Source organism: Dermacentor silvarum, chromosome 5 (assembly GCF_013339745.2).
Source record: "Dermacentor silvarum isolate Dsil-2018 chromosome 5, BIME_Dsil_1.4, whole genome shotgun sequence".
Taxonomy (NCBI): Eukaryota; Metazoa; Arthropoda; class Arachnida; order Ixodida; family Ixodidae; genus Dermacentor; species Dermacentor silvarum.
Genome location: NC_051158.1, coordinates 177,228,107 through 177,249,900, shown reverse-complemented (window position 1 = coordinate 177,249,900; position 21,794 = coordinate 177,228,107). Strand labels below are relative to the sequence as shown.

Sequence of the window (21,794 nt, the reverse complement as noted above, 5' to 3'; positions counted from 1 at the left end):
AGCAAAAACAGCGAAGAAGACGACGAAGTCAAAGATCCCGGGCCAGCTGGAGAACCGTCCCTTCGTGTAACTTCAAGGCTCTACATCTACATCTACCGTCCCTTCGTGTCTGACATTTTTTGTGTCCGGCTGCTGGTACTGTTGCTTGTTCTTCTTGGCTTAGCGCGTGACAATATTTATTTATTGAGGTTTTTTGGTGTACTTAGGCGCAGGCAAAGACGGTATTGCATTTACAGATCCATAACTCCCCATGCTTCCACGAATGCTGCTTCCTCTCGGTGCCGCTGTCCTCGTGGCGTCGGCCATGGAGTTCAAGTACCACACTTTGGACGAGGTGAACGCTTTCGTGCATCACGTGTCCTCCGAACACGGCTCGCTCGTGACCCTGCAATACCTGGGAAATACCATCAAAGGTGCGCCTATTACGCTTATTCTGCACACGTTGAGGTTACAGGGCTATTGGTGGCGCCCAATCGATGCCTTAGCGACGCTTGGAAAGGAAACACGAACGGTACTGTTCGCATTGTTGCTTCTTTTCTCCATGCACGTTTACCCTTGAACTTGAACATATCGCTAAGCTACAACATTGTATAGCGCACTAAATGCAGAATAAAAATGTGTGCTGAGTCGGTTTATCAGAGTTCCTTCGCGAACCATTCTTTTCGTACACACCTTCATTTTTTTGGAACGAAATCGGTCAGTCAGAAAAAGACAGCGTAACTCTCTGGCCAAAGTTTAACTAAATAAGCTAAATTAATGAGTGCACTCGGACTGCATTAGGGCACACGGCACATAACAAATGCGGTGTGAGGAAATATTTATCGCCATTTGAAAAAAACGTCACAGGCCTGCGTGGCACACGCAGCACAGTCACAGCGTAAGCTGGTGGAGTGGCTCAAGAGTAGCTCCAATTTGGTCACCACGCACAACAGGGTCTTCGCGGCAGTCTGTTCGCCTCGTTTTGACGAGAACGATCTGAACTGTCCACCCGGCGTCGACGGCGAGCTGCAGCTTGTAATGCTCTCTGCACAGCAGTCTGCTGAGCCCCATTAAGCCTTATAGCTGCAACTTGCATCTGGGGCACGCCACGTTTGCAGATACCATAACTAGATGGCGCCGCCATACTGGTGGAGGCTCGGCAGCTCGGGAGCGCGTTGATTGCGCGCTTCATCTGAATCGCATATCGCCGTCTGCGCCTGCGCACGCTGCGTTTGCAGGCACCTTATCTAGATGACGCCACCATGTTTTTAAAATGTGTTTAAGTCTGCTGTGCCTTGGGTTTGAGTGAATTATGGCTAATGGTTTACACCATCGTATCTCATGCAGAATGTCTCAGGGCTACAGGCTGAGCGATCTGCTTCAATGGAACAACTGAAAAATCGATCATAGCCTCCGATTTTCAGCGTGCTCCGAGTTGGTTTAAAGATTTGACTGCGATATTTTTTTCCATTTGACAAAATAATCATCTCTTCGATTCCCTCATCATTAAAAATCTGATTATTCTCCTCTTCCTCCTCCTATTCTTCTAACATATACCATAACAGACAAAATTTAGGAAATATTGTTCGTATCTTGTTATTCATGTCGCGTCCCATTAAATATAAAATAAATTGAGAATACCTAGCACTAATTTAATTTGTTGCTTTAAGAAGATCAGGAAACCATACCCATGACGTGGTTCGCTTTGTGTAGCTGTAAAAGCTGGCAAAATTGCGATACGCGCCTAGACGCCTGTCACAATTCACCCGCGTACACGTCTACCTACACGTCTACCCAAATACCACGATACAACTCCGCGTATTACTAAAAGCGCCTGCACGTATATCACTATGCACACACCGTCGTGTGCCTAGTGTTGCCCCGTAGCAACATCGTTTTTGGCCAGCTCATCACCCAGAAATAACACATCAGGAATGTGCCTGACTTCCACACGTAGCACTGCTATTGTTGCTTGAGGCACCCTAAAACTTAAAATCGATTTCGATAAAAAACTTTGTTGTGACAGCACGAATTTACTTACGTAGCATACACACGTGGCGTAGTGGGACGAAACGTCTGTGCCTCCTTTGTTCTTTCAGAAAAATAAGTAGCAAGTGCGGTGCTTTGCCTTTGCACGGTCGAGAATACTGAGGCATATCAGCAAATGGTTTTTGTTGCATCACGATTCATAATACTGGAAGAGGAAACATTTGATTTTTTGAACTGCTCTTACTGGCAACGCTGGCCACAAAAGGGTTAAACAAAGACGAAATAGAAACACAGAATGAACTTATATGGATAGGGTATTATTTAAGAACTCCAGGCGACAACTTTCTGTGGCAGTGCAGCGAAGGCTACGTGGGCGGAGCCTATGCACATGTATTACTGCTCCAAGTTTATTTATTTATTATTTATTTATTTATTTCACATACCCTCAAGCGCGAAGGCATTTTAGAGGGGAGTGGGATACATGCGAATAGCAATAACAATGATTACTACGGATTTATATAATGCAAGCGAGATGTGCAGGGGGACGCGGAATCATTAAGAAATCAAATAACAAGAATGCTATGATATTCAAATTGTATAAATATAGCGACATATGAACGGAACAAATAAAAAATAATGAAAGACGCGCCCCTCGCGCCCTTTCACTCGCACATACAGCGTTCGGCGCGCGGCGATTGGCGCTGAGCCGTGCTCCCTCAAGGGCTGCAGAAGATAGCGCCAACCTTTCCCTCAAGAACCACTTACCGGCGACGATTTCATCTCCAAATGACGTCATACGGAACCTCACGGCGACGGCGACGGCGACGGCGACGCCGACGGCAGAAATCTGCTTTTGAGTGTCCATATAATTGCTATCGCAATAATAAAAAATAAAAAAATACGGCGCGACAGCGCTTGCGCAAATACAGCGCATGTGGCTACGTGCATGGTCTCAGTTGAAAAAAAATGTGGTTGATCCCTCTTATATAGGAATCGGTATAGAACACGAAAGTGAAACGTGTCTTCACAGAAGTAGTGTAATGTTTATTGCACATTGATATATAATGTCTATTGGTGTTTTGTGGCTAAAGCGCCCTTAGGCGTTGATGCACCCACGCTGACGCCTGGTGGCACGTCTCCTCCATCACGACTACCAACGTCGATGACCATGTGCAACCGTCGTGCATATGGAAGCTGCACTACGCTGCACACGCTAGCACAACGCGAAAGACGAAGCACGTAACTGACACACTAATACAACGCGCAAGACAAAGCACGTAACTGAATCGTCACCGAGTCAAATCAGCGCGTACAGCGCGTCGTAATTGCAGCCTCCGCGATCAACTTCAGAAACATTTTCAGAGCTAATTGCGGACGCCACGCTCCGCGGTGCTGAGTACGGTGAACGCCACCTAGGGGGCGTTCTAGGTGCGTTGGTAGTGCTTCTTGATGCCAGCGTCCCTTCGAATGCTGGCATCGAGGCGTCGTAGTGCTGAGACCACCGAAGCGTTCACTGTCGGTGCGCGTTAGTGTCATAATGCAGTACTTCTCTTTTCTGCTCGTAGGCGGCGGCACCGCCCCGAGCAAGAGCGCGGGTACACGGAGGAGTGTTAGATATATAAGGCGCGTCTGTGTAGCTCTCTGCAAGTGCGTTTGTGGCGCAATGGGTTAAACGCTCGGCGATCTATCGTCGCGGACCGAGAGGTCGTGGGTTCGATTTCCAAATTTTGCATGTTTGTGGAACTTTTTCTTCTGGTTTCTTTCTTTGTATGATGTTCGTGTATGTTCGTGTGACGTATTTCCGTGACGGAAATACGTCAGTGAAGTCTTGGTGGACCCCGGCATAAAACACTTTCGTGTTAAAAAAGCAAACAATGCTCGGCGGAAAAGTTCGCTGTCTTCGATTGACACGATAGCATCAGGAAGGTGGTTCCAGTCGTTCGTTGTAAGGGGAATAAATGAATAGAAAAACCTGTTTGTGTGACAAAAAGTGCCTCTTACTTTATGACGGTGATCAACTCGAGATGGCAGATAAGTAGGTGCTAAAATGAGCTCATTGCTAAGAATATGATGATGAAATACTTTATGAAAAAGGCATAAGCGAAAAGCCTTTCTGCGCAGTGATAAAGGTGGTAGACACAAGTTGCTTTACATAGGAGTTATGGTAGAAGTACGATCGTAGTTTGAGTGAATGAAACGAGTGGAATTATTCTGAACCATTTCAAGAGAATTAACAAGAGTAGCATTGTAAGGGTCCCAAATGGCAGCAGCGTATTCCAGCTTAGATCGGACTAGTGTTTTAGACAATAGTAGTTTCATTGATGAAAGGGATTTGCTAAAGTTTCGCCGCAAGTAGCCTAACATACGATTTGCGTTATTTATTATGGAGTCGCTGTGACATTTCCAGGATAAGTCAGATGATATAGTTACACCTAAATAACGGTAGGATGAAACATGTTCTAGCTGGACGTGGTTAAGCATATATGCAGGCACACACACGTCGCGTCTTGTAACAGTCATCAGCTTGCACTTCTTGGGGTTTAGTTCCATGTTCCAGTTTTTACACCAAGCGGCAATGTTATTTAGATCAGTCTGTAGAATTTCCTGGTCATTATTATTACGAATTTCACGATACAGTACACAGTCATCGGCGTATAAATGAACTGAAGATGACACACAATCGGGCAAGTCGTTAATGTATATTAGAAAAAGTAATGGACCTAAAACAGAGCCCTGCGGAACTCCTGATGCTACGTTACTTAAGGGTGAATCATGACCGTTGACAGAAACATACTGTAGGCGATTGATTAAGAAGTATTCAAGCCAGGTAAGTACATTATGGTCCAGGTTTAAAGAGGAAGGTTTCTGCATAAGCAGCACGTGAGTAACCTTATCAAAGGCCTTCGAGAAGTCTAGAAAGGCGCAATCGATTTGGGAATTCTTCTCTAGTATTGAGTGCAAGCGGTGAGTGAAAGAAGTAATTGAGTTTCACAAGAAAACGAATGCCTGAAGCCGTGTTGTAATGACGTAAAGAAAGAGTTTGATTCCACAAAGTTAAAGATATGACTGTACAACACGTGCTCCATCAGTTTGCAAGGGATACTCGTTAGCGAAATGGGCCGATAATTTAATGGAGAATGTTTGCTGCCTGATTTATGAACAGGAACCACCTTCCCAATCTTCCTATCTAAAGGAAGGATACCAGTATCGAGCGACTGCTGGAAGAGTTTAACCAAGAAAAAAGATGAGGAATGTTTAGTTTGTTTAAGAAATTTAGAGTTGATACTGTCAGTTCCACAAGACGAAGAAATTTTTAGCGAGTCGATTAGGTGTACTATTCCAGAGTGCTCGAACATGATAGGGGACATCAAAGGATAATCATGATGTGACGCATAATTAACACAGCCAACTCGACATGAAGAAAAATTGTGCGAAAAAAACATTGTTAAACACTGAGGCGCATTCTTCGGTTGGTATCGGTTCATTTTCAGAATTATTAAGAGAAATAACACTAGTTTCCGTCACATTTACGCTTCTCCAAAATGCTTTAGGATTACCTAATAAGAGGGCTGGGAGAGTATTAGTAAAGTAATAATCTTTGGCGTGACAGAGTGCTGTGCGGTACTCGACTTCAACATTGCTATATGCTTCCCAGTGATTTCCTGTTCTTCGTAACTTTGCTGAACGAAACAGGCGCTTTTTTTTATTGGACAGACGCTTTAGCTCTGTTAAACCTAGGTGACGCTTTATTGCACTGAATGCGTCTCAGTGGAACGTATGTAGTGATAAGCTGCGCGACTTTTTCGAAATAGAAGCCAGTTTTCTTCGACATTCCGTGTATCAAAATCAAAGACGTCAGCATCAAAATATGTGCACAGTTCTTGATTAATAATATCAAAATTTGCTTTTTTGTAGTCACGGATAAATTTTTCTTTTTTCTGTCGGGAAAAAGACATGTTAATGTCGAAGTGGAGCAGCGAATGGTCGCTAAAACCAGGCAAGTGCGTGAGTGTTGAGATGAGAAGTGGGTGTGTAGGCAAAATAAGGTCTGATGTACTAGATGTATCTGTGGTAATTCTGGTAGGCTTCGTTACCATCTGCGTGAAATTAAAGCATGCACACATGTCTAAGAAATCCTGACAGTGCGACGAGAATGGATAAAGTAGTGGAAGTCCATCCGACCACGTGATGTTCGGATAATTAAAATCCCCTAAAAGAATGATTGGAGAGGAAGGAGACCGGCTAACAATAACATTTACGACATCATGTTGGTCATCAACGAAACTTGACGCGGCATTGGGGGGGGGGGGGGGGGCGATAGCAGGCTCCTAATACGATTCGAGTATTTTTTATTTAGCGTAAGACACGCCCACACTATTTCTAGATTTGATTCAGTGTCCACACTAAACGACGGGATGCCTTGCGCTACTGCTGTCAAAACGGCGCCGCCCTGCCGATCTTCCCAGTCACAGCGATATACATCATAGGACTTGTTCGACTGGAAAAGTTCGGTACTGCGCACTCGCGGGTTCAGCCATGTTTCCGTTAGCACGATTAAATCTGCATCACACGAGGATATACCAATGTCAAGTTCATGACGATGTTTCATGATGCTCCTAGCGTTAGTAAATAAAACCTGAACCGATAAACATGAAGACAAGCCACCACTTCCCCTCGTCAATTGTTATTTCGGTGTACGAGAGGGATGGCGTTTTTGCGAATTGCCATGGTGTGAGCGAGCGCGTGTGTTAAAGGCAGGTCCATTGGTATCACTATTTGCATAATCACTGCTGTCGTTTGAAACAGGATTGCGACTTCGTTCACGCACGCTACTACGATCATACGTATAGCACGTCTCATTGACAAACAGTTTATCATATCGAAGGTGGTAAGCAGGCGACTCGGGTAATGCTTTAGCAAAATTAATCAAACATTTGCGAGCCTGACGAGTAGCAAACGAGAAATCTTCGGTTACGGATACGTTACACGACCTGAGTTTCGAGCGCTGAAAGAGAATGTTCTGTCGAGTTTTAAAGTTGTAAAACCTGACAATGAGCGGTCTGCACTTATTTTCCTGGTAGGGTCCACCTAAGCGGTGTGCTTGTTCAATTGCGTGTGAGGTTAAATTGCTATCAATGTGTTGTGTTAGAAGGCCGATTATCTTTTCTTCACTTTTGCTACATGATTCATTATTATCAGCTACACCAAAGAAAACAAGGTTGTTGCGGCGAGACCTGTCCTCAAGCTCATTTAGGCGAAAGTTGATGTCATTATTTTGTCGCGTTATATCGGAAATACGGTCAATGGCACCAGTTCTGGCCTCGACTTTCAGCAACCTTTCCCCCATCAAGGCAAACTTATCTTCTAGCGATTTCTGTGCCTCCTTGACTTCGTTTAGGGCGGTCAACAGATCCGCCTGCCCCTGAGTTAGACTGCTCGTCTGGCGTTTCAAGTCTTTTAAAAGCTCTAAGATTTCTTTTTCCGAGTTGTCGTCAGGGCCAGGATTGGTTTCAATGTCACCACAACAAAGCAATTGGCATATTACGAAAAAGCATTCATCACTCAAATCACGCAACACTTCGCGGCACGGGAGTAGCAGAAGACATCGATTGCTAGAACGTTTAGCATAAAGGGAAGTGTCATTACAGACCTGTATGAAGTGGAAGGAACGAATGTCAGCCATGTTGGCTGTAGCGCCACTCCTGTGCCCACTGAAGCCGGACTGTAGTGCGGGGCCTTTTATAAGTTCGGTTGCAACTGATCTTCTTGTCGATGGGGCTGTCCCAGTTTAGCCGAGGAAAGCGCTTTCAGTGGCGTCGGTGATCAGCGAGGGGCGGACCACTTTAGGCACAAGCAGGTAGGCGGCGGGGGTACTCGCAGAACCGACACCATGGTCAAGGAATCCCACGAACCAAGTCACGGCCTGTATGAAGTGGAAGGAACGAATGTCAGCCATGTTGGCTGTAGCGCCACTCCTGTGCCCACTGAAGCCGGACTGTAGTGCGGGGCCTTTTATAAGTTCGGTTGCAACTGATCTTCTTGTCGATGGGGCTGTCCCAGTTTGGCCGAGGAAAGTGCTTCCAGTGGCGTCGGTGATCAGCGAGGGGCGGACCACTTTAGGCACAAGCATGTAGGCGGCGGGGGTACTCGCAGAACCGACACCATGGCCAAGGAATCCCACGAACCAAGTCACGGCCTGTATGAAGTGGAAGGAACGAATGTCAGCCATGTTGGCTGTAGCGCCACTCCTGTGCCCACTCTGTCGTCCGAACCCTTCGCTCGAGGGTTCAGTTTTCGGTTTCGGTTTCGAAAATGGGTATTTTCGATGACTGCTTTCGTGCATGCATATATATATATATGTTGCCACAAGCTCACGAGCTGCGGCGAGCGCGAGCCAGTATTCAGGCAAGGAGAGAAGAAGAGGATGGCGCTCGCACCTGGTACGAGAACCATGAACCCTTCTCGTCGTGGAGCGACCTTTGTCGTCATCTGCGGGGAAGTTACGCCAATGCTGATCGCTGTGAACACGCCGAGTGGGCCATTCAGTCGCGCATCCAAATGCCCAATGAAAGTGTGGTGGACATATATTAGCCGTGTTAAGGCACTGTAAAAATTAATCACACGTATATCGCATCATATTTATGGAAAGCTGATATATATATATATATATATATATATATATATATATATATATATATATATATTATATTTGTTGCCACAAGTTCACGAGCTGCGGCGAGCGCGAGCCAGTATTCAGGCAAGGAGAGAAGAAGTTTTCGTTTTGGGGTCAGCCATCTTCCTGGCTAGTGCTCGTCTCTGCCGGTGCAGTACTTCTTGCTCTGAAGGCCTTCTGTTGCACGTAACAATGGTGGAGGTGCGGGGTAGTCCCATCAAATGTCCTACACGCCTCCTGGTAGCTCTGTCCCTGCAGTGACAACACCTGTTCACCGGGCCAGCCGAAGAGTCCGAGGATTGCCCCCTGAGCCTGGGCCTCTTCCCGAGTCTACGTCAGCGACACACCAAAGCGGTATGGAAGGCACTACTACTGCTGCTCACTATACGCTACAGAAAGTGCCAAAAGTCTTCCATGGTTCCATCCTTGAGGACGTCGAAGACGGGTTGGCTTAGTTCAAACGCGTCGCTGATTTCAACGGGTGGACCGATGCGAACAAGCTGAAGAATGTGTACTTTAGCCTGGAGGATGGCGCTCGCACCTGGTACGAGAACCATGAACCCTTCTCGTCGTGGAGCGACTTTTGTCGTCATCTGCGGGCAAGTTACGCCAATGCTGATCGCTGTGAACACGCGGAGCGGGCCATTCAGTCGCGCATCCAAATGCCCAATGAAAGTGTGATGATGTACGTTGAGCACATGACGTGCCTCTTTCGTCGAGCTGACCCGGACATGGCAGAAGATAAGAAGCTCCGCCACTTAATGCCCAGAGGTTAAGGAGCAGCTTTTCTCTGGCCTCGTTCGGAGTCCCCCGACGACTGTGGCCGAGTTCTGAACGGAAGCCACGACAATGGAAAAAGTGCTTCAGCAGCGGTCAGCAGTGTACGACCGGCAAATAAGCGTCGCGTCATCGATGGATACATCGACTCCCTTTGAGACCTCATCCGACCAGTGGTACGCGACGAGCTGCAAAGAATTCACTGCCCGCCTCAACCTACTGCGGGATCCATATCCATATAGAACAAGCGATTTTAAACGTCTTCTAAAATCCGCCTTATAGCAAGATTTTTCTATCCCAATTGAATCCTTCTCGATGTTGACTTCTTCAATCTAGATTTTTGACGGTCAAAGCGAAATATCCATGAATAAGAATGATTATATCTCTTTTGTGCTAGCTGGGCAGCCTCATCAGGAACGAGGTACAGCATGCTCTGCAAGTCCCGCTTGCCAGTGAGGTCACACCACTTGTGCCAACGGAGCTTCGGCGCGCATCATACGCGGAAGCTACGAGCCGGTATATTCCTGCTTCTCCGCGCTTCGTGCGCCTCACGCCTCACGATACACTTCCTTTAGTGCAACAGATCCAGCACTTGGAGAACCGCCAACCGCTTCAAAGAAAATGGGACGTCTGGCGCACACCGGACAGGCGACCGCTGTGCTATCACTGTGGCGAAGCCGGACATGTATACCGTGAATGCCCGTATCACCGCCTTGGACTTAAGGGTTTCCAAGGCCAAGATTCGGCGAAAAACCAAGAGCCATTGAAGAATACCTGTCTCAACAGCGCATGCCACTGGCCTTGCGACGGCAGTCACGGTCACCGTCGCCGAAACGATTTGCCCCAAGTTCCCGGAGCTCCCCAGTGGCGGTGCAGGTGCGTTCGCCAAGCCCTTGACGGGAAAACTAAAGACAGCGACCTTCGGGGGCGAGGCCGCTGATAATCGACGCCAGCAAGGCCTCCCAGCCACGTGACCAGGTACCGGCAGTGATTCGACGACAACAACTGAACTCGGAAGCCGACCTGTTGTTGTCGACGGTCGCCATGAAGTCAGTGCGTTATTGGACACAAGGGCTGATTACTCGATCGTGAGCTGAAAACTAGCGCCACACCTGAATAAATAGTTACTCCTTGGTACGGAACACAAATTCGTACTGCCGGCGGACATGTAGTCACCCCACTTGGTATATGCACACTCAGAGTTAGCATTCGTGGACGTACGTTTCTCTCCAGTTGCCTTGTACTTCGCGAATGTTCCCGAGACATCATCCTGGGAATCGACTTGCTACGGGAATATGGCGCTATTATCGACCTGTGGGAGCACACCGTTCTCGATAGAGAGAGCAGCAGACAAAACCGACGACAGCCATCCCAGCACGTTTAGCGTTAATGCCGACAACGTCGCGTTACCCCCGCGTTCGAGTGTCCTCGTTGATGTCGCGTGCGACAAGTTACGTGACGGTGAGGCAGTCGCTGAAGGCAACTTGTCGCTCTTGCTCACATTAGGTCTCTGCGCCGCTAGCAGCCTCGTCACGCTTCGTGATGGACGTTCTATGCTGCTTGTGACGAATTTTAGTAATGAGTACCGTCACCTTTTTCGTCGCACTGCCATCGCTCTCGCATACACCATAACGGCGATTGCTCAATGTTTTACGCTTGCATCACTGTACAATGCTCTCCAACCAACACCGGAGGTCACGACTGCATCCCTTGGCAAAGTAGACATTAATTCGACTCTACCGGAGGAACAACGAATGGTGCTGCATGAATTGTTGCTTCAATTCCAAGAATGTTTCGCCTCGTCCTCTAAGGTGCGTCAGACGCCCATCACGAAACACTGAATCATTACGTATACCGACGTCTCGCCCATAAAACAACAGCCTTACCGAGTTTCGGCGAAAGAACGGGACGCGATACACACGCAAGTCGAACAGATGCTTCAGGACGATGTTATACAGCCTTCCAAAAGTCCCTGGTCATCGTCGGTCGTCCTCGTGAAGAAGAAGGACGGAACGCTACGTTTCTGCGTTGACTACAGGCGGCTAAACAGCGTGACTAAAAAGACGTCTATCCACTGCCCCGCATCGATTATTCACTCGACAGACTGCGACGCACCAAGTATTTTTCATCTATAGATTTGAAAAGCGGATACTGGCGGATTGAAGTTGATGAACGAGATCGCGAGAAAACTGCCTTTGTTACACCGGATGGCTTGTATGAATTCAAAGTGCTCCCTATCGGCTTGTGTTCTGCACCTACGACATTCCAAAGAATGATGGACACTGTTCTCACCGGTTTGAAGTGGCATACTTGCCTCGTTTGTCTCGAGGACGGCGTCGTATTTTCGGCGATCTTTGAGGAACACCTGAATCGTCTGAAGACTGTGCTAGACGCTCTCCGCGCCGCTAACCTCACACTGAAGCCATAATGCAATGTTGTCACTCTTTTAGAATGCAATGTTGTCTTCCTCTCTTCCTTTCTTTATCTCTGTCTTTTCTCTCTCTTTCTCTCTTTTTTCTTGCTTTCTGTCTCTCTCTTTCTTTTTATCCTTTGGATGTGCCATTGAGCTTGGACCCTTTCTCCACAATCACCAGGATCGGCCAAATTTTCAGCCTGACACCACCACCACCACCGCCGAAACTTGTGAGCCTATAAAGCTTCGCTTAACAGGTGATTGTAGATCGGAAATGAAGAAATAAAACATTTTTAGGTGACCCAAACTTTCATATACCAATCAGGCACACTGAAATTTCTCGATACAAAAAATGCATATCTGGAAAGCCATACACGTATGGTTAGATCGATGATCACCCTATTAGCAAGTTATTTAGTTGTTTAGCAACGCTGTCACCAATCATTTTCAGACTTTAGTTTGTCCGAGGATTTGGTTTGTTCCAGTGCTTGTGTACACCAGTGGCGTAATCAGGCTCCAATAAAAGTGCGTTGTCGCTGTCAGCGCTAATCCAGGTGGCACAAAAGCACGCTGCTCGCCCCGCAAGTCTACTATTCTTCAACTCATACACTTCTATCTTGACAGTATCAGATTTCTAGCACAAAATCATCCGTTCTTATGTACTGTGCAGGTCGCAGGATATGGCAGCTGATATTGACCAATCGAGCCAAGGAAGACAGCTTCATACCCAACCTGCACCTCATCGCGAACATTTACGGAAATGACGTAAGATAACGGCTGATACGTTTACCAGCATTAGAGAATAACAACTTTAACTTTTGAAGCAGTGCCCTCTATTTTGTTGATTTTTGTACCTGTTGCTTAGGCATGAAAGGTGGAGTAATTATTGAGCAACATTTTCAGAATAACATTTTTCTTATGCTGCCACACGAGTGACGCAACCAAGAAAATGCATGCAGAATAAGTAGGCAAACTTTGCAAGTACAAAGTAAGCAGTATGGGGGATAAAAAATGCAGATGTAGTAACGAAATTGCCGACTGTGAATGAAACAACGAATAGCAAACGAAAAGTAAGGAATTCGTAAGTGAAACACTACGTAACGAATACTGACATATTTAATGATATTGTCTCCGGGTATTAATATTTCGCTTTTCTTTCAACCATTGTCGCTTGTCTTGTTTCGCTCGTTGATATTCTTTCGGTAGTTATTGCAAAAGTACGGAGGTACTCCACTCACCGCAATTTCCAGCCTGTCAAAACACAAGCGAACCAGAGTATTTATTGCTGTAGCGTACTTTATTTGTTTGTTTGTTTGGTTGGTTGGTTGATTATTTATTTATTTATTTATTTATTTATTTATTTATTTATTTATTTATTTATTTATTTATTTATTTATTTATTTATTTATTTATTTATTTATTTATTTATTTATTTATTTATTTGACACAATATGTCCGTGATGTAGTATTTTATCACGTCCGCACATGTGAAGGGTTCGAATTATTCGCTTTATGAAGCAGTGTTACTTTTCTATCTGTGATTGCTAGTTATGGTTCCAACTCGTCCGGTTGCCTTGTTATTTTGGGTATGGTGTTGGGCTGCGAAGCACGAGGTCGCGGGATCGAATCCCGGCCACGGCGGCCGCATTTCGATGGGGGCGAAATGCGAAAACACCCGTGTACTTAGATTTAGGTGCACGTTAAAGAACCCCAGATGGTCCAAGTTTCCGGAGTCCCCCACTACTGCGTGCCTTATAATCAGATCGTGGTATTGGCACGTAAAACCCCATAATGAAATTTTTTGCCTTGTTATTTTGAATTTTGTCGGATGATATTGCTTCGGAGGGGGGGGGGGGAAGGGGGGAAGAGCACACCCGTACAAAACAAGGTGGATTTCGCGGTTATACGGCCGCCCTATTTATGAAAAGGGGAATGGTTGTTTTAATGCGAGAGCATTAAGGACCCCTTGTCGCAGCAAATCCGGAGTTGGCGTCGGCGTTGGCGCCGCCATCCGCGGGAACGAAAATAATCCCGAACCACCCCGACACCCAGTCCCTCCGCGTGGCGCAACGCGCAAAATTTGAATTTCTCAAACTAAAATCTGTCAGAAAAATTGTAACGTATGACTTAACTACAACCTACAGACATGATAGTGTCGGATTGTAGTTTGAATGTACGAGAAAACATAAGTCTATTATTACGAGGAAACTCAAACACAAACCCGTTTTCCAGCATTTCTACCATAACAATTAACAGCGGCGCGCTCGGGTAGTTTACTTGCGAAAACCACATCCCGATGGCGCTCGCCTCCTCGGCAGCGTAAAACGGTAGCGGCGCGCAGAGCCAAATGGGGAGAAAAAAAGAAAGGTGCAGTTGCCGGGACGCCTGACAACCATTCAGGGATATTTGAATGCTATCGCGTTCTACTCTTAAAGGCGAAGCGTGAGCGTCCTCCAAATGTTTTGTCTGGTTTTATTCGTTTCTTCAAGAGTTTATGTGCATGTGCCAATTGTGTTCATTTATTTTCTTCTAACGGAATTTTTTATTTCCCGAAGGATAACTACAGAAGTCTTCCTTAGAAACAGGAACATGCAATGCATCCCGTCTCTTAGAACAAGAAGGCCATGGTTGAAATTTTGTCAAATTTAGCTAACGATTAGTGTAATGTAAAATCGAGTAACGTGTGCAGGTTGTCGGGTGACGAACAACATGAAAGAAAAAACCTGTTCGTGGCCTTCAGTCTTTCATGTGCCAGCAGAAGGAACGCACATTTCTCGGCGAGTTTTTCGGCATGAACCGTTGTCAGCCGATTGATTAAGTTCGTGAGACAAAAAAAAAAAAACGTGGGCAGCTTGCACTAGTGGTGCGAGGCTGCAGTAAACAGCGGAGCTGGTGATCGGCCTAGCTTCTTCCATGTTTCACTAGGCTTGGCTATGTTTTACTAGGAAATGCGAAGTGCTGCGAGGCACGGTATTCCGAATCGGCTCGCAGATTCTCGCTTGGCCGCGCGACGCGCTTCGAGATGGGCGGCTTCTTCTTCGCGTGTCCGAATCTTCTTTGGCCGTCCCATGTCAAGGCTACATGTACTCGCAACAGAGTCAACTAAGTTGTGCCGCCGTTGCGGGGGCTCCGAGCTTTATCTCCGCGGTGACATCACGTCCAAGCTGCGCCTCCGCACCTGCCTGGGCGTGGCTCGTCGAAACCTGCCGAGCCGCTGCCAGAGGCGCCCACTGCAGTCACGGACACCGCGCGCGTTCGGCGCGAACGCGGGGAAACGGGGAAACGCGGACGGCGTCGGCAGCAGCTATGCGCGTTGCCTCGTTGGTGCTGCTACAATTTATTTCTCTCTCTCTTTCGCTCTCATTTTCTCTTTCTCTCTACCGAGCATAGCGCGCACCGAGCGCATGCTCTCCTTCCGTCTCCTTAGCGTCCCATGTCACGGCAGCATGTGCACGGCATGGAGAGGAGGCGAAACACACGCTGCTCCGCGAGGTGGTTGCTAGGCAACGTGCGGTGACGCCATCGTTCAGCGAGGTTTTTTGTACACGCGTTACGGACTGACGGTCGGCTTAAACAGTTCCGCTGTTAAAAGTACAGGATTTCATTATACAGACAGTCGCAGGAAGAACAATAAGCGCTAGACAAGCCAGTCAACAATGGCATAACTGCGAGACAGCCCAGTTGCAACAGCTTCATTTTCTTTACTTTTTTTGCGCACTCGTCCTTGTGTTGCTCCTTTTCTTCGTCCTTGTTTGTTTGAGCACAAAAACTTACAAAAAATCAACAATGCCAGTTAAGAATCGGCTGTCACTTACTCGACGCAATCACGCGTACTAGGACAGTCGGCGGTGCCGGCGAACGCTATTCATGTATATTTTATATGTGAGAACGATGGGTGAAGTATGCAGTCAACTACATCTGTGACATCTCGCACTTAGTGCGTGCTTCCAGCTTAATTGGAAGCGTGGTAACAGTGCTAACATGCAAAGAAACAATCATTAGCAGGAAGCTTGTGAAGCGCTGCTGGCTTAAACAGTCCCGCGTGGTAAGTCTCCGCCGCGTTTGGGCTGCGAGAGTCACTACACTCTAAAAGGAGTTTACACCCTTTCGGGCGCGTCCCGCAACAAACATTGTCATCTTGCGTGTCATTACATTCTTCATCGCTGGCCGCAAAGTACTTAAGGTCGCGAAGGGCATCCATGCTATCAGAGCGACATGGCATTCTGGACAGGAAAGTACCGAGCGCAGGGTTTTGAATAAAACCAAGACAGATGATGGTAAGACAAAAATACACCCCAAACGGCGTAAACTGCTTTCAGAGTGTTAATGCTTGTTTTAACGTTAATGCTGTGGAAGCGGTCGGGTCAGTGAGTTGTGCCGTGCCGCGCAGGTGATGACGCGCGAGGTCGTCATGCACCTGGTCGAGTATATGGTGGGGCACGCACAGTCTGACCCCGACGTGCATTGGCTGCTGAACAACGCCCGGCTGCACGTGGTGCCGTCGGTGAACATCGATGGCTCGGACGCCTCCATCCCCGGAGACTGCAGCGGCATGACCGGGGGGTGAGCCAAACTCGGATCACGAAATGGAGGACACAATACACGTCGCCCACCTCCGCCGTTCTTACGCATGCGCACAATACGACCAGATGTTGAATAATTTCCGCGCAAATCGACACTCTGCAAGAGAGAAGTGAGCCGGGGCACACAAGGGGAGGAGAATGCTCTTGCAAAAACGCAAGCTGGAGAGAAGGTGGGTTGAGGCAGGCAGTAACGAGAAGAGCAGCGTCCGCTTTTAAAGCGACGATTTGCTTGCCTCTTCCTTCGACCATTCTACTGCTGCTGCTACCGTCACTGTCTCGCACGCAGCGTCGGGAGGTGGTTGAGAGCGTGCACATACATAGTAGGAGTGCGGTAGAGAGGAAAGTCGATGCGAGACACTCGTTTGGACTTCTCCATCGCGTCGCTACAATGCCCTCTGGTGCTTGCTGGACATTGCCACATACTCTCTTGACGGCTGCAATTACCCGTGACCTCCCACAAAAGCATTGCAAGAACTGTAGCGCTTACCTTTCTACTAACATGTAACAGTCAGGTGAGGTGAGGTGGATAGAATTACAAAGAGGAGGTAGGGGAACAGGAAGAGAACGGGTAAAACCGACGCAGTCGTGCACTTAGTGGTCAGGTTAGAAGAGTGGCATCTCACCCCGCCACTCTTCTCTCGCCGCTCGCAAACATGGGTGGAGGGCACCAGAGGGAGAAGGCTACGCTACTACTAGACACCGCAGCAGTTACAGACAAACTGGGTAAATTTAAATTCAGGGTACACAAAGGCACGTTTCTAATATTTCTGAAAAATAAACCTCGTGCAAATTGGTTAAGCGGACAACTGATGTAGGACGTGTGGACACAAAGCCGCATTAAAGCACCGCAGCGTCTGCAGACGGAAGCGGCCGCCACGGTAGTTTTGTGGCAATGGCATTGCCCGACGTCGCCAGTAGAATCCCGACCTCGGCAGCCGCGTTTCGGCCGAAATGCGCAAATGCTCGCGTACTCAAATTTATTGATGTGCATGGTAAAGAATCCTACGTGATCGAACTTTTTTTATTCCTCACTACCGCGTGCCTCATAATCATATTGTAGGTTTGGCAGGTAATTTCCCCATAATTTACTTGAGGTTGAACACTTCTGACACGATGCGTTGCGCCGTGTTAGGCAATAAGAGTGCTAACATTTTCGCAGTCAATGAATGATTATGTCGCACAACAACGCCTAAAGCAAACGCGTCTCGCTGTGTTGTCTGTGTACTGCGTACACAAACACAAGTGGTGGGCGCAAGTAACGTTTAACATCAACGCACCACTTTAATGTCGTCCTAAAATATGATGGCACAAACATTGGCCGCAATCATCACCGCCAATCCTCCTTAATCAACAAAAAGAGCGCAGAAAGCTTTGCTTTTACATCCATTCCTACAGTGCGTGGGATCCGTATATAATTTATTTTTAATGTCTGCCGCGTGCAAATAAGTTGCGAAGCCGCAGAGTCGGCGCCCCTGTTTAGCGCCATGACTACCATGCACTGAACTTGCCTGTACGCACCACTATGGCTCCGTGATGACGTCCTTAAAGCACCGGGACGCGGGTGTAATTTTTGGTAGCTTCGCATACGCCCCGAATGTAATATAGCGCTGTTTTAACCAGTGGTTGCTGTACGGTAATGAATGCAAGGTCGTCAGAATTAACCCTTATTCTTCTGATGCACCATCTGCCACGGCTGTATAGCGCGTTGAAATGTCTGACCCCAGAATGTAGTGAACATCGTTGTCTTTCTAAGTGACATCATCCATTACAAATAATTAAGGTTGTCCGAATATTGGAAACTTACAATACGGTATTGGCCGTGGTTCGCAATGGAAACAATATTGCCTTGGACTTTTCCGCTGCTGCTTCTGCTGCTACTGCTGTCGTCGTCCTCCTGCACGCCGCGTCGAGAGGTGGTTCAGAGCCTGTACATACGTGCAATGTAACATATATATTATCTATTTCAAAATGCGTGGGTTCCTCTTACCCGATGCTTAGTGTTGTAATGTACTTAACCCCCGTTGAACGGGCATAACACTAGTATATATATATATATATACGCAGAATTTCCGCACGACTGGCCGCTCGAGGCACTTTGCGTGTGTTCGCAGGCTTCTTTCATGCTCGGAAAAACACTTTTATGTAGCAGGTATTGAGCAACAGAAAGCTGTATCGGGAGTTTTTCATGTTGCTCTACAACTTTCTCATTAACACTTTAATAATTAGGACAGTACTTCTCGAGTTAGATAATTATTTACAATTATTTATTAAATCTCAGTAACGAAAAAAATACTGGTGGCTACTCCACTGTACTGGAAACAATACGCATTAGGTTTGCTTCGCGTAACGCCGTTCCTCTTTTTTTTTTTTTTAATCGTGCTGCGTGATAGCTGGGACACCCTGGTACACCCTGGTATATATGTCTGTGCACTAGATGGCATGCTGTTCCTTCGTTTCATTACTTCACTTCACTTAACTTTATTACCTTAGAGGCCCCCAGGGTGGGGGGTATTACATAAGGGGTGGGCAACAAGCATAACGTAAATAAATACACAAGGAAAGGATGTTTAAGTACATGTCTGCTCGCGGTTAAATATGGAAGTTATACAGTTAAAAAATGTGGATGGGCAGGTGATTGCGGCGATGTCGTGTGGAAGGCCGTTCCAGTACGAGGCTGAGCGTGGGAAGAATGATGAGGCAAAAGTGGCAGTGTCCGCACGTGGCCGGGCGACTTGGAGGGGATGCGAAGTGAAATGCGTGCCGAAGGACTGATGTAGGGTGGATGATTGGGTGAGCTGTAAAAGAACTTATGGAATAAGTACAAACTAGCGATACGACGCCGACAAGCCAGGTTGGTATGCCAGACTCTGCTTTTAACGATGATATAGTGGTATTGTATGAATAGCATGACTGAATGAATATTGTGGCGCGATTTTGTACCTTGTCATGGAGCAACAAAAATGATCAACTTTTGCTGAGCTTCTGATTTGGAAGCTTCTCATTTGACAATACAAAAAGGTTTTAAATGCTTTAGTGGCATCAAATAATATAAAGGAACAGTCCGTTTCTAAACAGACTACATGCAACCTTGATACTTGCATTTGTTAAAATTGGAAACCTTCTTTATCCAATTACATTTCACGAATACAAAAATAATGATATTTATTGCTTCCAAATATTCGTATTCTGTTCCAATATTTCGCCTATTTAATAATACAAATAAAAAGATTTCGCTTAAATCTAACAAAATGTCATGGTTTTCCAACAAACAAAATAAAAGAAAACGGAAATCTTTTGTGTGGCGTTTGTAACGATCACCGTCGCTTCCCCCCGTCCACTTTAGCGTTTTTGAGTAGGACAGACATTTCATTCTCATGCAGCAGGTGCTTGTTGCCTTCAACGATGCCTACAAGGTACGAAGTTGACTTGAAATTTTTCACCTTGCCATTACGTCTTACTTATTGTCAATATAAACCCACCAGCGTATAATCTCTACAGGACTGTTTGCTACACACTAGTTAGATTATTTATACATCCATTCTCAACTAATCATGAATGATTCGCATTACGCATGCGTCAACTACAGTTTAATCGGCCAATTTATTTACTATTTCTGTCCGGCAACTATGTCTCTCTTTTGTTTGTTGTGACACCGCGTGCCTCAGAGCTTTGGGGAAACTTCTCCCCGTCTTCACTTCCTGCTGCCCTCGACCTGTTGTATTTTTTAAAGCTATTTGTTTAAGCGCTACGAAAAGACGGTAAACAGAGAAAGAACCGGCCACGGTGTTTAGCCACGACAAAGCGCCTGTCCACGATCATGCGCGGTGTCCCGTCTCTTCTCGGTCACGTCTTTTCGTTGCGCCTTCAAAATGTTTCTGCAAAGGCGGTCACAAAGCTGGCCGGTAGGCTTTCCGTACTTTGCACTATCGATAATCAAATAATCACTGCTCGTAGCTACTCATACCCCTTCGCCCTTATCGTACATTCTGGCAGATGCACGACATCGATTATTTTTCTAGTTGCATAACTGAAGCTCTCGTGGGCTGCGCAGCGAGAACAGCAACGGCGTGGCCATCAACCGGAACTTCCCGAGCGCTTTCGAGCGCGTGGCGCCCAGCAGCCGCGCCCCCGTCGAGCCGGAGTCGGCGTCCGTGCTGCGCCTCATGCGCGCCCACCCGGCCCTGCTCACGGTTCTGCTGTTCGCCGGCCTGCACGGGGTGCTCTACCCCTACGACGACCAGCCAGGAGCCGGTGAGGGGCGTCCGCTTGGTCGACATCGGCCCATTCGTGGGCCAGGGCACCGTTGCCGAACAAAAAGCCGGTTTACTACCACCCTACACTGAGGGCGGGCGGAGGCAGACGCAGAAAGATAAGAAGCAAATAGAGAGAGAGCGGCCACACGCACACTGTCAACTGCTGTTCACGACACAAGATAACAGTCAACACTTGAAACTGCTGCAGCCGCTCGTGGAGGTTTCTCCCGAAGTGGCGCACACGCAAGATATTTTACAGCAGCTAAATGCAAACAGCAGACTCGAAAGCGCTCGCATCTATGGTTCTTGTGTAGCTGAAAATTAGCAAGTGCTCTGATCAGGCTATATTACAGATGAATAGATAGGATGCGCATAATAATGTACCAGTGTCGCCATATGAGCTTCATGGTGGTCCAGCGTTTCCCAGTCGAGCTAACTGGAAAAATATATACCCATGGACATATCGAATTAGCAGTGTGTTACATTCAACAATGATCCTTATTTCCATCGCCATGCCGAACTGATACACCGCGGGTACGTCACTGCCGAATTATGCCTTCATATATTTTACTCGTATTTCGGCCTTGGCAAGTAGAGCAGCACACCTTATCGAAATCTCCAAAATGCAGTATCGGCTCGTACAGATAATACAGGCTAACGATGACGTAAATACCAAAACTAAATTAACTAGCGGGCACAAGCAAATGTGTGTTTTAGGCAATGTCTGTTTTAGAATCGTTCATCTTCTTCGATAAAAAGTAAGGCCTGAACCGAGGCCCTCTATATCCATGACGTCGCAGCTATAGCTAGTGCGACAAGTTAGAGGCGTCGTCTCCATCTTTATTTCGTTTTCTGCCTTTTCTGATGTATGAAGCCTCTTCGCATTCTAAGATATGCTTTTTGGTATTGTAAAAGAGTAATTTACTCATTGAGATAACTTATTTTCCGCGGAAGTCCCCCTTTAGAAAGAGCTTCGGTCTACTTTTGTCACAGGGACGAAATACCTTTCACCAGGAATGTCACAGGCACCGTGTACCTGTGTACTGAATAACACAAAAAGCACACACATAGCGCATTAAACCAGTTGTTCTACAGCCCAAGGAAAACATCATACGCGGGAAATGCAG

General features: G+C 46.9%; 1 protein-coding gene across 1 annotated transcript; it reads left to right on the top strand.

The window, feature by feature from the left end:
* Positions 1-250: 250 nt before the first annotated feature.
* On the top strand, positions 251-21,429 carry LOC125945825 (carboxypeptidase M-like). The gene is made up of 5 exons (XM_049668128.1): positions 251-413; positions 12,502-12,596; positions 16,222-16,394; positions 20,466-20,665; positions 21,401-21,429. The coding sequence occupies exons 1-5, from the start codon at positions 251-253 to the stop codon at positions 21,427-21,429; spliced, it is 660 nt and encodes a 219-aa protein (XP_049524085.1).
* Positions 21,430-21,794: the final 365 nt, after the last annotated feature.